The following is an 18042-nucleotide window of genomic DNA, read 5'->3' as shown; positions in this document are numbered from 1 at the left end:
TGTTAATCACTTGAAGGTGCTGCATAATGCGAGTAGTTCTATTTTTTAAAACATCCATTTCCCTTTTCCCATCCTGTGATTACTTGCTTACCCTCAGTTTCAAATCTGTTTCTTGTCAATTTTTTCCTTATTCTCCTAGGAAGTGAGTATTGAACACAGATCCTATGAATTAGCTAGTTAAAGATTATACCAGGGGCAGCACGGTGGGTTAGCACTGTGGCCTCACAGTACCGAGGTCCCAGGTTCGATCCCGGCTCTGGGTTACTGTCCGTGTGGAGTTTGCACATTCTCCCAGTGTTTGTGTGGGTTTCACCCCCACAACCCAAAAATGTGCAGAGTAGGTGGATTGGCTACGCTAAATTGCCCCTTAATTGTAAAAAATGAATTGGGCACTCTAAATTCTTATTTAAAATAAAAAAGATTATACCAGGGAGCCTCCATTGGTGAGCCAAAATTCTTGTATCTGACTGTTCATGAGTTTATGTTCTGCAACATTAACAATTCTGAATATTTAATTATTTCGTAATGCAAAAATAATTTTGCCACGGAGGCATAATTTCTGCAATGCTTTTCTAATTTACATAGGATTACATAGGATATACAGCACAACAGGCATTTCAGCCCAAATAGTCCTTGATGCATTCAAGTTTCTTCCCAATTTTCCTCATTTAAATTTGTCATTGTAACTCTCAATTCCCTTCTCCTTCATACACTTCTCCAGGTTCCCCTTAATGCATTTATGCTATTCGTTTCAACCAACTTGGGGAGGTGGTGTTATTATAGTAAGTCACTGGATTAGCAAGCCAGAGGCCCATGTCTTGAAGACGAAGGGTTCAAATCCCACCATGGCAGTTGGTAGAATTTGAATTCAATTAATAAATCTGGAATATAAAGCTGGTCTCAGTAAAGGTGACCATGAAACTAAAGTCAATTATCATGAAAACCCATTGGTTCAATAATGTCCTTGAATGAAGGAAATCTTCCATCCTTGCCTGGTTTGGCCGATTATGGCACGGCAAGCCACTCAGTTCAAAGGCAATTAGGAATGGGCAACAAATGCTGGCCTTGCCAGCGACGCCCACACCCCATGAAATAATAAATAAATAAAAACTTCTCTGTGGCAGTGGGTTCCACATTTTTACCACTCCGAGTAAAAGGTTTCCTGCGATACGTTTGTCAGAATAGCCATATCATAGAGCCATATCATAGAATTTACAGTGCAGAAGGAGGCCATTCGGCCCATTGAGTCTGCACCGGCTCTTGGAAAGAGCACCCTACCCAAGGTCAACATCTCCACCCTATCCCCATAACCCCACCCAACACTAAGGGCAATTGTGGACACTAAGGGCAATTTAACATGGCCAATCCACCTAACCTGCACATCTTTGGACTGGGAGGAAACCGGAGCACCCGGAGGAAACCCACGCACACACGGGGAGGATGTGCAGACTCCGCACAGACAGTGACCCAAGCCGGAATCGAACCTGGGATCCTCGAGCTGTGAAGCAATTGTGCTATCCACAATGCTACCGTGCTGCCCCCATGCTGCCATATATTTGGATTTGTTTATTGTCATGTGTACCGAGGTACAGTGAAAAGTATTTTTCTGCGAGCAGCTCAACAGATCATGAAGTACATGAAAATAAAAGAAAACACTTAATAGGGCAACACAAGGTACACAATGTAACTACATAACACCGGCATCGGGTGAAGCATACAGGGGTGCATTGTTAATGAGGTCAGTCCATAAGAGAGTCGTTTAGGAGTCTGGTAACAGCGGGGAAGAAGCTGTTTTTGAGTCTGTTCGTGCATGCTCTCAGACTTTTGTATCTCCTGCCCGATGGAAGAAGTTAACCTTCTATATGTTAGCCTTCCACCTTAGTTCAGGTAAATGCAAAACATTCCATGAATTTTCTGACAAATCTTCATTGGAGCTGGTTCAGTGAACCTGGCAGGTATACTTTGTGGCCGTCACCAGCTATGCAAGACCCACACATCAAGAGCCAGAGCAGCGACAAAGTCTTGATTTCAATATAAATACAGATTGGCTCTTACACATATCAGTTAAAAGATGAAATTCTGGGAGAAATAATATACTAGCACCAAGAGTAAAACTACATTAGCACATTCAGATTTTGATTTCTTTAAGGCAACACAGAATTTCTGAATTCCAAGGATGATGTCCAACTTTATCAAACCTTGCAAGGTGGGTTTAGCATCTCATTAAAATACGCACCTCATCGTCACTTGTAGCCAGGCTTTCACTCGGAGTCAGTTCTGAATTACATGTCATCCATACAGCAGAATTCCGTGATAAAGAGTGCTCAACCTCTTTACAGCTCTTCTCTGAAAGATGTCTTGTTACTATGTCCTGGAATTCAAAATAATGTTTTTAAAAAGAGGATAAAGTAACAGATTCTTGATATATGATTCGTTATTTACATGTCCAGTACCTGTAAAGCATAAAGAGCACGCTGCCGAAGGTAATCAGTGTTAAGCAACTGGAGCTCATGGAAAAGTTCAATGAGAAAATGGGGTCGCGATTCATTCTGAGAAATTAAAGTTGCCACCTCAGAATAGATATTATCACGTAGAGCTTCAAAGAGTGAAAAGTCACTCCCAGTTTCTGTAACAGACAGAAGAAAACTTAAATAACTTTGCAGCAGGCAATAACGTTAAAAAAACTGATCATGAAATAGTGATGTTAATTCTCCAGTTAACTTTCTCGTTCAAATTTAGGAACATTAAAAGGTCAGCAAATGTTTTGCAGTTTTATCAAGTATATTTCATCATTGAATGCTTATTCAATCCTGGCCTGTTGAGCACCCGGATATTGCTCCATCATTAGCAGCCATTGTTTCAGCTAGCAGGCCAGAAGATCTGGAATTCCTTCTTTGTCCTCCTTCAAGATGTTTCTTAAAACCTACCTCTTTGACTAAATTTTTGCTCCTCTGTCTTAATAACATGTGGCTTGGTGTCAAATTTAGTTTGATAATGGTCTTGTGACATGCCCTGCGATGTTTTACTATTTTAAAGGTACCATATAAATGCAAGTCATTGGTGTTATAATTGCTGTTCCTTCAATGTGTTGAGTCAAAACCTGAGAACTTCCCACTTGAACAGCACAAATCATTGGACCACATTTGGAGTAGTGTGTTCAGTTCTGGGCACCGTATTTAAGGAACGATGTTGAAGCCCTGGAGAGAGTGCAGAGGGGATTTTTCGAATGATACCAGGAATGAGGAATTTTAGATACAAGGAAAGATTGGGAAATTGGCTTGTTCTCTTTGGGGCAGAGAAGATTAAAAGATGACCTTAACGAGGTGTTCAAAATTATGAACAATTTTGACAGGGTAAAGAAGGATATTCTGTTTCCACTGGAGGGTAGGTCGGTGGCTAGGGGGTCACAATTTCAAAATGGTCAGCAAGAGAGCTAGGAGTGTGATGAGGAGAAAGTTCTTTCCTCAGAGTTGTTGGCATTTGGAATGCACTGCCTGGGAGCGTGATGGAGGTGGATTCCATCAGAGGTTCAAAAGAGAACTGGATATATATATTTGAAAGTGATTAATTTAAGAGTGCTACGGAGATGGGGCTGAGGAATGGAACGAGCTAGGTACCTCTTTTGGGAGCCGGTGCAGACGTGATGGGCCATATGGCCTCCTCCTGTGCTGTAAATAACCAAACAATGGCAGAGGATACTGCATCGCTGGTGGGGTCTAATGCCAAGTGGGAGGAGGAGTTGGGGGTGGAATTAGATGAGGAGGTGTGATGTGAGGCCTTGCATATGGTGAGTGCCTCTTTGCCGTGCACGAGATTGGGTCTGATATAGTTGAAGGTGGTGCACCGGGCGCACTTAACTGGCGCGAGGATGAGTCGGTTGTTTGAGGTTGGAAGATGAGTGGGAGCGTTGTAGGAGGGGCCCGGCAAATCACGTGCACGTGGGCATGTCCTGAACTGGTGAGGTTTTGGATTTCCTTCAGCATTATGTCGGCTATTCTACAACTGGAATTGGAGCCCAGTCCCCTGGTGGCCAAATTTGGGGTGTCAGACTTGCTGGAGCTGCTGATGGGTGCGGGGCGGATGTCTTTGCTTTCACCTCGCTGATCGCTCTCAGGCAGATGCTATTGGGGGTCAGCTTCTCCACCCAATGCCTCGGTATGGCTGAGGCTCTTTGGAGTTTTCACATCTTGAGGATATTAAGAACACATTAAAGGGTGCAATGGAGGGGTTTTATAAAAGCTGGGTAACCTTTCCTTCTGTTTTTTAAAGAGCTATCACCATCAACTGTGGGGGCGGGAGAGTTACTGTGTTGTTTGAGGACAAGTTGTTTTAATTCTGCATTCATTAAAAAATGTTCAATGAAAATATTTATTTTTTACCAAGGTTAAGAGCCCCTGGGTTCACGGAAATTTAATGGTCTTTATTGGTGTCACAGATAGGCTTACATTGGCACTGCAATGAGGTTGCTGTGAAAATCCCCTAGTTGCTACACTACAGGGCGGCAGGATGGCATGGTGGCACAGTGGTTATCACTGCTGCCTTCTAGCTCCAGGGTGCCAGGTTCAATTTCAGCCTCGGGTGACTGTGGAGTTTGCACTTTCTCCCTGTGTCTGCGTGGGTTTACTCTGGATACTCTGGTTTCCTCCCATAGTCCAGGGATGTGCAGGTTAGGTGGATTGGCCATGCTAAATTGCCCCTTAGTTTCCAAAAGGTTAGGTGGGGTTATTGGGTTACGGGGACAAGGTGGAGGCCTAGGGTGCTCTTTGCAAGGGCTGAGTGGCCTCCTTCTGCACTGTAAATTCTATGATCTATACTACGGTGCCCATTTGGGTACACTGAGGGAGAATTCAGAATGTCCAATTCACCTAACAAGCATGCCTTTCGCAACTTGTGGAATTTGCAAATTGGATCCAAAATTGGCTTAGTGGCAGGAGGCAGAGGGTGATGGTCGAAGATTGTTTTTCTGTTTAACTGGAAGCCTATGTCCAGTGGTGTACCTTAGTGATTGATGTTGGGTCCCTTGCTGTTTGTAATGTCCAGAGGTGTGCAGGTTAGGTGGATTAGCCATGCTAAATTGCCCTTTGTGTCGAAGAATTTAGTTGGGTTAAGGTGGAGACATGGGCTTAAGTAGGGTGCTGTTTCTTAGGGCTGATGCAGACTCGATGGGCTGAATGGCCTCCTTCTGCACTGTAAATCCTCTGACTGTGGGAGTACTACATGGGCTGCAGCAGTTGAAGATAGCAGTTCATCACTACCTTTCCAAAAGCAACTGGGTATGGGAAGTAAATATTGGATTTCTGGTGAGATCCCTATCTCAAGCACTTATAATGATCTTTGGTGTCACAGCGAATTCCTGTTGCTTCCTCCAGCAAACTTAGAAATCCATTTAAAATCAGACTAATTTTTGAAAATGTTTAAATGTATCTGAATTGCAGAGAAAACCCCAGTTACAAAACAACTGGACTTCAATTCATTAAGTATAATTAGAGACGGTAAATTAAGAAAAAATAGAAAAACAACACAACAGAGCACAGCTCAAAATGAAAGTTCAAAAATAACTTTTTTTCCCAGTTATTTGATTAAAAGTTCAATATATTACCTGGTGCTTCACTACATGCATTTCTGTTCAATTCAAGTGGAGCTCCTCCAGTATGTGCTGTAGGTTGGGGCGGGGGGGGGGGGGGGGGGGGGGCAGAGACAGATTGAAATTAGTACTCACCACTGTATTGGAGTGGAAAAATTATCTACAGGAAGTAGTTAAAAGTGAGAAACAAAGCCTTAAGAAAAAAGCTAGAAATATTGTATGGACACACAATAACAAAATGGGTCTCTTTAATGCTCATTATGAAAATAATGCAACAGCAGCAAAGCACTTCTGAAGTAAATAACAGCTTTTAAATGAACTTAAGATGTGGTGAAATACTTCTCACAAAGTGTACCAGTATTAATACGCATTTAGTGCCATTATATCAATGACTACACATTTCCTTTGCATAAAAACAGCTTAATTAATAAAAATACCTCAGGCAGCAAGGTGGCGCAGTGATTAGCACTGCTGCCTCACAGCGCCGAGGACCCGGGTTCGATTGTGGCCCCGTGTCACTGTCTCCTTGTGTCTGCGTGGGTCTCACCCCCACAACCCAAAAAGATGTGCATGGTAGGTGGATTGGCCACGCTTAATTGGAAAAAAAAGAATTGGGTACTCTAAATTTTTTTAAAAATTTAAATACTTGAACAGGAACAAACAAAAGGCAAATAATTTCATGTTGCAGAATCTTCACAACAAAGCATTGTATCCTCTTTAATGGAATAGTGGGATAATCCAGGCAGACAAATTCAAGAACAGTACACTGGCACAACAGCCCTATTCGATGACAGTAGCCAGTGACAGACTCAACTTCAAACTATTGAATTAAAGAAAACCGGCAAAATTGAATACTCTCTCAATTTGATATATTTACTCCAAGTTGCTATTTACTAACTGCAGATCTGTGCTCTTTAAACGTTATAACCTCAAGTTATTACAACAACTTTCAGCCAGAAATGCTGAGTTAATCAGGGAGATCTAGCATGAATTCATGGCAGGTCGGGCATGCCTCACAAACCTCATTTAAATTTTTGAAAAGGTGACTAAGGTAGTGGACATGGGACTGTCTATGGAGTTGTTAATATGGACTTGCAGAAAGCATTTGAAAGTCCCACATAACAGACTCTCAAACAAGGTAGAAGCCCATGGAATTGTGGGCAAATTACACATGCCGAGGAAATTGGGTGAGTGGTAGGCGACAGAAAGTAGGAACAATGGATAGGTACTCAAATTGGCAGGATGTAACTAGTGGTGTCCCACAGAGATCGGTGCGAGGGCCTCAATTGTTCACATTATTCATTCACGACTTGGATAACGGCATTGTGTTATGGGCCAGGGTATAGAGAACCCCAAAGTGTATCATGGAGTTCACCTGACCCACAACTTGTAATAGATTGTGGTATGGGGAGCACACGGCCCACTCTACAGGTGCGGTAGAGCAGAAATAGAAAAGTATTTTTTCAAGCAAAACAATGTTTATTCTATGAACTCAAGTTAACCTTTTGAAAACATAGTGAACATCTTAGCAACCACCAATTCAAATACAACCCCCAAAGAATACAACACTAAGTAATCCTTTAAGCTTTTCCTTTAACCATCCATGCGACTTAAACACACCTTTTAACAGAAGCACATTAGGTTTACATTCACTTCTGAGAACATTTATAATTCTGAATTCACCAAATGATCAAGAGATAGTCTTTTGATGGCAGAGAGAACAGCAGTACACCTGCTTGGTCTGGCTTCAGCTCCAACACTGAAAACGAAACTAAAACACACCCGACAGCCTGCTCAAAAACTAAAGTAAAAAGCTGACAGACAGCCCAGCTCCACCCACTCTCTGACATCACTGAAGTAATAAACACCCATTTCTTAAAGGTACTCTCACTACAGATACATATATTCACACCCATTTAGAACACCCATTTCTTAAAGGCACTCTCACATGACAATAGAAAGTAATATATTCACATTTGCTGATGATACAAAGTTGGATAGCATTGTAGACAGTGTAGATGACAGCATATAATTACAATGCATATTGATTGGTTAGGTGAATGGGAAAAACTGTGGCAGATGGATTTCAATGTAATCAAGTGTGAGGTTTTCCATTTTCATAGAGCCGTATCATAGAATTTACTGTGCAGAAGGAGGCCATTCAGCCCATCGAGCCTGCACCGGCTCTTGGAAAGAGCACCCTACCCAAGGTCAACACCTCCACCCTATCCGCATAACCCAGTAACCCCACCCAACACTAAGGGCAATTGTGGACACTAAGGGCAATTTATCATGGCCAATCCACCTAACCTGCACATCTTTGGACTGTGGGAGGAAACTGGAGCACCCGGAGGAAACCCACGCACACACGGGGAGGATGTGCAGACTCCGCACAGACAGTGGCCCAAGCCGGAATTGAACCTGGGACCCTGGAGCTATGAAGCAATTGTGCTATCCACAATGCTACCGTGCTGCCCCCTTTTTGGATCAAGAAAGGATAGGTCGGGGAACTTTCTAGATGGTATGAAGCTAAATTTAGCTATGTTCAAAGAAATCTGGGGGGTTCAGGTGCATAGATCTTTAAAATGCCACAAACAAGTGCAGTAAGTAATCAAGGTGGGTAATGGAATGACCTTTATATCTGGAGGACTGGAGTATAATTCATAGAATCCATCCATCCATCGAATCCAAGGAGGCCATTCGGCTCATTGAGTCTACACCGACCCTCTAAAAGAGCACCCCACTCAAGCCCAATCCCAGTAATCTTGTAACCCACATAACCTGTGCATCTCTGGACACTAAGAGGCAATTTTAGCATGGCCAATCCATCGAATCTCCACATCTTTGGACTGTGGAAGGAAACCGGTGCACCCAGGGGAAACCCACCCAGACACGGGGAAACCTTGCAAACTCCACACAGAGGACTCAGAGGTTATGCTGCAGCTTTACAAAACCCTGGTTAGACCCCATTTGGAGGTCTGAGCGCAAATCTGGGCACCACCACGTATTAAGTTCCCACTGATTGGAGATTCTAGAACTAAGGAACATAGTTTAGAAATTAGGCTGGACCATTCAGGGGAGATGTTAGGAAGCACTTCTACACAAAAGGGTGGTGGAGGTTTGTCGCACTCTTCCACAAATTAATGCCAGATCAGTTGTTCATTTTAAATCTGAGGTAGATACATTTTTGTTCAGCAAAGTTATTAAGGGATATGAGACAAAGACAGGAGTTTGGCCCAGGTCAGCATTGATCTCATTGAATGGCAGAGAAGGCTCGAGGGGCTAAATGGCCTACTCCTGTTCCTATGATCTGTCTCAGCCTCCTCTTCCTCTTCCAGTGATCCCCAGTACCAAAGATGGTAGTCTTCAGCCAATTCAATTCACTCAACATGGCATATCCAAACGGCTGGAGGCACTGGATACTGCAACGGCAAGGGGCCTCGACAACATTCCAGCAATAGTATTGAAGACTTGTGCTCCAGAGCCTGTCACACGCTTAGCCAGACTGTTCCAGTACAGCTACAACACTGGCATCTACCATGTGCGGCACAGTGGTTAGCACTGTTGCTTCACAGCGCCAGGGTCCCAGGTTCCAATATCGACTTGAGTCACTGTGTGTGTGGAGTCTGCACGTTCTCCCCGTCTCCGTGGGTTTCCTCAGATGCTCCGGTTTCCTCCCACAAGTCCCGAAAAACGTGCTGTTAGGTGAATTGGACATTCTGAATTCTCCCTCAGTGTACCCGAACAGGTGGTGGAGTGTGGCGACTAGGGAATTTTCACAGTAACTTCATTGCAGTGTAATGTAAGCCTACTTGTGACAATAATAACGATTATTATTATTACCAGGCAATCTAGAAAATTGTTAGTTATGTCCTGCACACAATAAAACAGGACAAGCTCATTCCGACCAACTACCGCCCCATCAGTCTACTCTCGAACATCAGCAAAGTGAGATCATCAACAGTGCAATCACATGGCACTTGCTTAGCAATAACCTGTTCACTGATGCTCAATTTAGGTTCCACCAGGATCACTCAGCTCCTAACCTCATTGCAGCCTTGGTTCAAACATTGACAAAAGAGCTGAATTGCAAAGGTGAGATGAGACTGACTGCTCTTAACATCAAGGCAGCACTTGCTGAGCTTGTCATCAAGGATCCCAAGCAAAGCTGGAGTCAATGGGAATCAGGATTAAATCTTTTTCCTGGTTGGAGCCATACCTAGAACAAAGGAAGATGGATGCAGTTGTTGAAGGTCAATCATCTCAGTTCCAGGACATCACTGCAGGAGTTCTTCAAAGTAGTGTCTTAGGCCCAACCATCTTCAGCTGCTTCATCAACGGCCTTCCTTGTATCAAAAGGTCAGAAGTGGGGATATTCACTGATGATTGCATAATGTTCAGCACCATTTGTGATCCCTCAGATACTGAGACACCATGTTGAAATGAAGCAAGACCTGGACAATTTCCAAGCTTGTGCTAACAAGTGGCAAGTAACATTCATACCACACAAATGGCAGGCCAGATTGCAGTCAATGGGAAGCCTTTGAACTGTGTGAATCTCGTTTCGCCAGCAAGTAGCTGACGTCTTGCTGTAAAAATCCTTGCAAAAATTACACATTGTCGAATGAGATGCAAATGGGTTTTTAATGACACATTAACTTCATAATTACTGTTAAAGACTCTTGCGGATCCCAAAAGCTATTTTTCTTATTTGTGTAAAATCAAATTATACCTTATGATTAAAAATTGTACACTAAAAAAAAGCACTTATTTTGGTTTCTATCTTATTCCAAACAATCGTTTATTTTGCTATCTGAGATTTTCAATTAAATGGATTTGTTGCTTTTGATTTCCAGGTAAGTTGAAAGAATACTTTAATGTGATTTGGTTGCTTACTAGCATCACCTTGACGTGGCACCATATTTAAAGAACTGTTGGCAAAGTCTGCTCACAGAGCTACATCGAGTTTCATGGACTACCACTAGCTGAATTAGCGGAAATATCTGGGCCACTATTTTGCTATCCATTTCTGATTGAAGCAACTGGTCATTTGCCATTCACTTCAACAAATAATAAATCAGCTTCAAGTGTATCTCACAAGAAATTGTATGTCACATGAACTGTATTCAGAACTGAAGTTCAAAATTTGTACATCGAACATTTAAAGAAAACAGTAATTTACATTAAAATTGAATACATTAATAGGATGAGCATTATTGCTTCTTTCCCATGTAAACCCCACCAATTTCTGGTTACATTTACACCTGGAACTAATCAAATAAAATAATGTCTGGCAAGTATTCTGATGTTGTCCATTCATTTGCTCCTCTTTGCACCAACTTGATCACTGTTCTGCAAGTGAAAGATGACCAGGAAAGATCACTAATTTCTTCTTTTTTTTTTTAAGTGCCTTTTTAAATTCATTTACGGGATTTGGGCGTCGCTGGTTAGGCCATCATTTATTGCCCATCCCTAGTTGCCCTTCAGAAGGTGGTGGTGAGTTGCCTTCTTGAATCGCTGCAGTCCTTGAGGTTCAGGTACACCCACTGTGCTGTTAGGGAGGGAGTTCCAGGATGTTGCCCCAGCGACAGTGAAGGAGTGGCAATATATTTCCAAGTCAGGGTGGTGAATGACTTGGAGGGGAACATCAGGTGGTGGGGTTCCCAGATATCTGCTGCTCTCACCCTTCTAGATGGTAGTGGTTGTGGGTTTGGAAGGTGCTGTCTACGGAACCTTAGTGAGTTTCTGCAGTGCATCTTGTAGATGGTACACATGGCTGGCACTATTTGTTGGTGGAGGGTTTGAATGTTTGTGGAAGGTGGAGCAATCAAGAGGGCTTTGTCCTGGATAGTGTTGAGCTTCTTGAGTGTTGTTGGAGCTGCACTCATCCAGTCAAGTGGAGAGTATTCCATTACACTCCTGACTTGTGCCTTCTAGATGGTGGGCAGGCTTTGGGGGTCAGGAGATGCGTTACTTGCCGTTGGATTCCTGGAATTAGTTGGCGAGTCCAGTTCAGTTTCTGATCAATGGTAATCCCCAGGATGTTGATTGTGGGGGATTCAGCAATGGTAATGTAATTGAATGTCAAGGGGTGGTGATTAGATCCTCTCTTGTAGGAGATGGTCATTACCTGGCACTTGTGTGACGCAAATGTAACTTGCCACTTGTCAGCCCAATCCTGGATATTGTCCAGATATTGCTGCATTTGGACATGGACTGCTTCATTATCTGTGGAGGTGCGAATAATGCTCAACATTGTGCAGTCATCCGCAAACATCCCCACTTCTGACCTTATGATGGAAGGGAGGTTATTGATGAAGCAGCTGAAGGTGGTTGGGCCAAGGGCAGTATCCTGAGGAATTTGAATACCCGTGCGCATGGGGGTGGGAGTGGTGTCACAAAATTATGGTTTAAGAGGGATAACTCCCCAACGTATATACAATTTATTTTGAATCTACTCTGGTTAAGTAGCATTTGTACTCAATCATCTGATCCAAAAGGCTTCATTTATAAATCTAGTCTTTAAAGAAATAGCACGGTTATTACTAATATAGAATTAACATAACATAGACATAACATTGAACATAGTGAAGCAGGCCATTCGGCCCATCGAGTCTACACCAACCCACTTAAGCCCTCACTTCCACCCTATCCCCGTAACCCAATAACCCCGCTTAACCTTTTTGGTCACTAAGGGCAATTTAGCATGGCCAATCCACCTAACCTGCACGTCCCTGGACCGTGGGAGGAAACCGGAGCATCCGGAGGAAACCCACGCAGACACGGGGAGAATGCGCAGAATTATTACAATAGTAATTGGTATTATTCAGTGTTGGTTGTAACAGAGCATTAATATTATTTCAGTTATGACAGATTTTCATATTAACATGAATTAACATGGGGCGGGGCCTGAGCTCAGAGGGGGTAGCATGCACGTGGAGGCTCTCTACTACTCTCAAAAATACCTTTTAAATGCAACAATTGAAATATTTTGGAAAGTTCAGAACTTGGCATAAGAAGGCACTTACCAGAGTACTGGGAAAAAAGAGAGGACTATTGGGTGAGCGACTGAAGAATTGTAAGAAGACACAGTGCCAGAGGCGCAGCGAGTCGGCTTTGCAAGTGGAGGGCGGCTTGGAGTAACAGCATCGAGGGTGGCTCCTGCACTGGTGCCGGCAGTTCGGGCTTAACAGCCTGATCGAATGAGAACCCCGTATTTTTGGAGGTTTTTTTTTTCTCTTGTTGTTTCCTCTCATGGGTTTCTTTGTCTCTCTCCCGTGGGGTCTTTCTTCCCTTGGTCTTTTTTTCTCTCTCGGTTTTCCGTTTTTTTTTTTTGCCACGTGGGTCTCTCTCTATTTCTCAGGACTTTCTTGCTTTTTCACTTTTCTCTCTCTCGGGGGTTCGGGTGAGTAACGGGCATATCGTGGGTCGCTCCCACGCAGGTGCCAGCACTTAGGGCTCATCAGCCCGGTCGAAGGAGAACTCCGTTTTTTTTTCTCCTCGTGGTTCTTTTTGGGGGTTTTTTTTTTTGTTTTCTCTGTCTCTTCTCCTTTTCATTTTTTTTTGGTGGGTGGGGTTCTCTTTTCTTGTTCCTATTTTATTCTCTCCCCGAGTTGGGGAGGGGGGTCCTTTTTGTTCCTCTTTTTCTCGCTCTCCTCCCACAGAACCGTGAAACAATCACCCCTTTTTCTAAATAAAAAAACTTGCCAAAACTATCACTGATCTGTTCCCCGAAAATGAAAAACACGAGAGAAGAAAGAAGGAGAAAGAAAATGACGGGAAAAGGCCAGGCCAGGGTCCACATGGGGACCAGACATGGAAGGGGTCTGGAGCTGAGGCAATCGGACGAGCGGACCGGCACACGAGGCTGCAGAGCGCACGTCTTGCCGGAGCAAAAAGGGTGGAACAGCCAAGTACAAAACCCTCCCTCACCGGGAGGGAACTGGGCAGCGGCATCCCACTCTGAGGCACTGAAAGAGCACTGTCAAGAAATTAAAACAGACATACGGGCCTCTATGAAAGATGCGGTTGCTGAAACTCTGGTGCTAATGCACCGAGCAGGGCCGAAAAGAAATTGGAGGCCCAGGAAGCCAGCATCAAAGACCTTGAAAGAGCCACAACCGACCAAAGTGACCGGATCTTTGCACTGGAAAAGGAGGTGGAGAGACTTGTCGCGATGCAGGATAACCTGAGCGAGAAAGTAGAGTACCAGGAAAGTCGGCCAAGGAGGCAGAACCTGCGGTTTGTTAGCCTACCAGAAGGAACCGAAGGCAGAGACACCACGAACTCTGTGGCCCAAATGCTGGGCAACCTGGTGATAAGGGTGACCTTCTGTGACCCATCAGAAATAGACAGGGCTCACAGGTCACTGTGACCGAAACCCAAGGACGGGGAACAACCAAGGGCCATCATAGCCAAATTACACCGGTACCAGGACCGGAAAAGAATCCTGCGCTGGGCCAGGCAGTCCAAGAACTGCAGTTGGGAAGGACACAGACTCTGAATTTATCAGGACATTGGGGCTGACCTGGCCAAGCGCAGAGTGGAATTCAACAGGGCAAAAGCAGCGCTGTACGAAAGTGGTGTACGCTTCGGAATGTTGTACCCAACCAAGCTCAGGGTCACATACCAAGGCAAAGAACTTTTTTTACAGCCCCGGCTAAAGCAGTTAAGTTTGTCGCAGAGTGCGGGCTGGAGCAGCAGAAACAGGAGGGGCGGGGAATGGCCCAGGCAAAAAAACGGCAGAGCGGTAGTAAACCATCAAGGGGGTACGAGGAGAAAAGAACCTCTCCCCACCTCCCACAACACAGCCCGACTGACGAACTATGAGCTGCCACCTGACAGACCACTGCAGGCGGAAGGAGGTGGCCCTGTACATGCAGACGAGGGCAACAGCAGAGGGAAGGTGGAGGCACAAGTGTAGGGCAAGATGGGGAAAGAACATACAGAAACCACAGACAGTGGACGGGAGGACAACGGGACAGTAACTCCCGGGATGGGAGTTAGTGGGAGAGCTACCGCCAGGTGCATGCAACAGATAGAGGCCGCGGCGCTCCCTCAACAGGGGAACAAGCAGCGGGGACGGAGAAGCAAAGGGGGAAAAGAGCTACACAGGGCCGCAACCAGGGGCCCAGGACAAAGAAGCACTGCAGACAACCACCCAGTGTGGTCTCTGGGTGAAGGGAGATACTGGAGTATGCAGAGATCTACCATGCGGATCTAGTGGCACTTGCGAACACTAAAACGGAGTAGAAATTTGAGTTAACAATTCTCGGGTGCAAATAAGAATGGTTTTATTGACTCTAGTTGATTACAATTGAGAATCACTTAAAACTTATTCTCTAATAAGTCCAGCTAGCAAAAGGACTCAAAGAGAAATAATTTGTAGATAATAGAACTTTCAAATAATACAAAAATGATTTTCTTGCTTACGGCAAAACAGCTTGCATTTACCAAGAGTCAGAGTTGGAAAGTGAAGTATGAAAGATAGAGACAGCGAATAATTAGGTCAAAGTATAGATTGATTCCGGAATGGAAAATGGCCGTACGATTTATCATGGTTAAACTAAATCATATCAGTCATTAGCCATCTATCTACACCCCTATGTAATCCGAAGTGGTTTGGGTTAGAATCAAATAAGTTTGATTTGATGGTTAGCTGTCTGTCTTTAATGTGCAACATTAACTTGAAATGTTTCATAAATGAATTCTTGTATGTGTTCTGGAATGCGATTTGATGCCGTTATCGCAAGCGGCTTGAACTGGATTCTTGCTGACTTGACTGTTAGGACAATGGCCCTTTAGGGTACTGGACCGTTGCTATGCTGTTGTCATGGAGCTGCTCTGCCCTTGGACTGCTTAGTGTCATATTATCTTGCAAATGTATTTATTAGCTGAATAAGAATGTTGTTTTAATCTAGAATTAATTATGCTGTTTCTGTGTTCTGTTGAAGCTATGTTTTGAATTAAATTATGCTGAATATATGTTTTGAAATGACCTGAGGTTATGAGTGAGTTTTAAAATGGGTATTTAATAGACATGGGGCTGAATGCTAAATAGCTATCTTTTACCTATTTTACCTATCAGGTATGTTAGAAAATAGCTGGCTTCCACAGCCTACCTACATGGTGGGGCAGATGGGGCCAATGGAGATTCACCCATGCAGGGGAGAAGTTCTCCTTCTTCTCCCCAGTACTCAACATATACTCGAGGACTGACTTCTTTGTGATCGAAAAATCGGTGCTACTAGGGCTGGTCAAGGCGGAGTACTCCGCAATCGTAATCTCCAACCATGCTCCACATTATATGGATGTGACGTTGGAGACGGGCAGTACCCAACGCCCCACATGGAGTTTAGACACCGTCTTACTGGCCGACAAGGCTTTCAGCACGAGGGTATCACAGCCATAGTGGAGTATATGACAAACAATCAAAACGGAAAGGTCTCACCCGCCACGTTCTGGGAGGTGCTAAAGAACGTGATGAGAGGAGAAATGATCGGCTTTAAAGCGCGAAGGGATAGAGAGGATAGAACGGCTAGGCAGCAGCTGGTCGGCTCCATACTGGAGGTAGACATTAAATACTCCGAGGCCAAGACCGTAGAGCTCTTGGCAGAGAGAAATAAAGCTACAAATGGACTTTGACCTGCTCTCCATGAGAAAAGCAGTGCATCAACTCCGCCAGGCACATGGGACCCAATATGAACCTGGGGACAAAGCCAGCCGTCTGCTGGCGCACCAGCTGAGAAAGCAGGCAAACAGAGAGATCGCACAAATTAGGGACAACAGAGGCAGGCTAGAAACAGACCCAGAAATACTTAACAAAACCGGAGAGAACTTTTACCGGGGACTGTACACCTCAGAGCCCCCACCAGGGGACTCGGGGATGAAACAGTTCCTCAATGGACTGGACATGCCATTCATGGGGAAGGTTAGAAAACGGAGCCTGGGAACCGCTAGAACTGGGAGAGATCACGGAGAGTATAAGCTCCATACTGGTGGGGAAGGCACTGGGACCAGACGGGTTTCCGGCTGAACTCTACAAACATTCACGACAGCACTGGCCCTGCACCTGCGGAAGATGTTCACAGATTCACTGGCAAGGGGCACACTACCCCCTACGCAAGCACAAGCCTCAATCTCGATAATACCGAAGAAAGACAAAGACCCGACTGAATGCGGTTCACACAAAACTCTCTCACTACTAAACGTAGACGCCAAAATATTGGCCAAGATCCTAGCCAAAAGGCTAGAAGACTGCATACCAGAGGTGGCCGCAGAGGATCAAATGGGCTTTGTCAAAGGTAGACAGCTCACATCGACCATCAGGTGCCTGATGAACGTGATCATATCCCCATCCGGGGACAGAGCACCTGAGGTGACTGTCTCCCTGGATGCAGAAAAAGCCTTCGACCGAGTCGAGTGGAAGTACCTCAGAGGTGCTGGAGCGGATCGGGCTTGGAACAGGGTTCACCTCATGGGTGAAGCTCCTGTACAATGCTTCCATGGCAAGCGTACGGACAAACAGCAGCAGCTCCCAGTACTTGGGGCAGCACAGGGGCACCAGGCAGGGATCCCTGCTGTCCCCGCTGCTGTTCACCCCAGCAATCGAACCAATTAGCAATCGCGCTCAGAAGAACTGGAGGGGGATCCAAAGAGGCAGAGAGCATAGAATCTCGCTCTATGCAAATGACCTGCTCCTCTACATCTCGGACCCACAAAGCAGCATGGAAGGAACCATCACGCTTCTGAAAGAGTTTGGTGCCTTCTCGGACTACAAACTTAACATGATCAAAAGTGAGATTTTCCCGGTGAACCCACAAGGGGGAGGGGCAGCACTGGTGGGACTGCCGTTCAAACAAGCCCGACACAAATTCCACTATCCACTGGGGTCCAAATCGCTCGTGACGAGACGGGAATCCACAAAAGGAACCTGACCAGTCTGACAGAAGAAGTCAAAAAGGACCTGCAGAGATGGAACACATGACCACTCGCACTGGTGGGGGAGAGTGCAGACGATCAAAATGAACGTACTACCCAGGGACCTCTTCCGTCTAAGATCCATCCCGATCTATATATTCCCACGGCCTTTTTTACTTCACTGGACAAGTTAATCATGGCTTTTTTTATATGGGAGGAAAGAATGCTAGGATCACAAAGAAGGTCCTACAGAAAACAAAATCCAGGGGAGGGCTCGCCCTTCCAAACCTACAATTCTACCACTCGGCAGGGACAGCGGAAAGAGTGATAGGATGGGCAAAGGAGCCAGAAGCAGAGTAGGTGCTAGCGGAGGAGGCCTCCTGCAAGGGGACCCCTCTCCGGGCCCTCACCACGGCGGCACTCCCATTCCCGCCCAAGAAACACTCCAGCAGCCCAGTGGTGCTAGCCACCCTCCAGACATGGAACCAACTACGGCAGCAATTCGGACTGACCAAAATGTTCGACAAGGCCCCCATCTG

General features: G+C 45.0%; 1 protein-coding gene across 8 annotated transcripts in view; it reads right to left on the bottom strand.

Moving 5' to 3' along the window:
• The window catches only part of pcm1 (pericentriolar material 1), a 313048-nt gene that overhangs the window by 98832 nt on the left and 196174 nt on the right, over positions 1-18042 (bottom strand). For all 8 annotated transcript variants that reach the window (XM_072496879.1, XM_072496880.1, XM_072496881.1 and 5 more), the window contains 3 exons: positions 5600-5656; positions 2454-2626; positions 2237-2371 (listed from right to left, as the gene is read on the bottom strand). In XM_072496879.1, the coding sequence (XP_072352980.1) occupies positions 2237-2371; positions 2454-2626; positions 5600-5656 (365 nt within the window). The remainder of the gene's footprint in view (positions 1-2236; positions 2372-2453; positions 2627-5599; positions 5657-18042) is intronic.

This window comes from Scyliorhinus torazame, chromosome 3 (assembly GCF_047496885.1).
Source record: "Scyliorhinus torazame isolate Kashiwa2021f chromosome 3, sScyTor2.1, whole genome shotgun sequence".
In the NCBI taxonomy this organism is placed as follows: domain Eukaryota; kingdom Metazoa; phylum Chordata; class Chondrichthyes; order Carcharhiniformes; family Scyliorhinidae; genus Scyliorhinus; species Scyliorhinus torazame.
The sequence above is the reverse complement of the archived record's forward strand: the minus strand, read 5'-3'. Positions and strand labels throughout refer to the sequence as shown.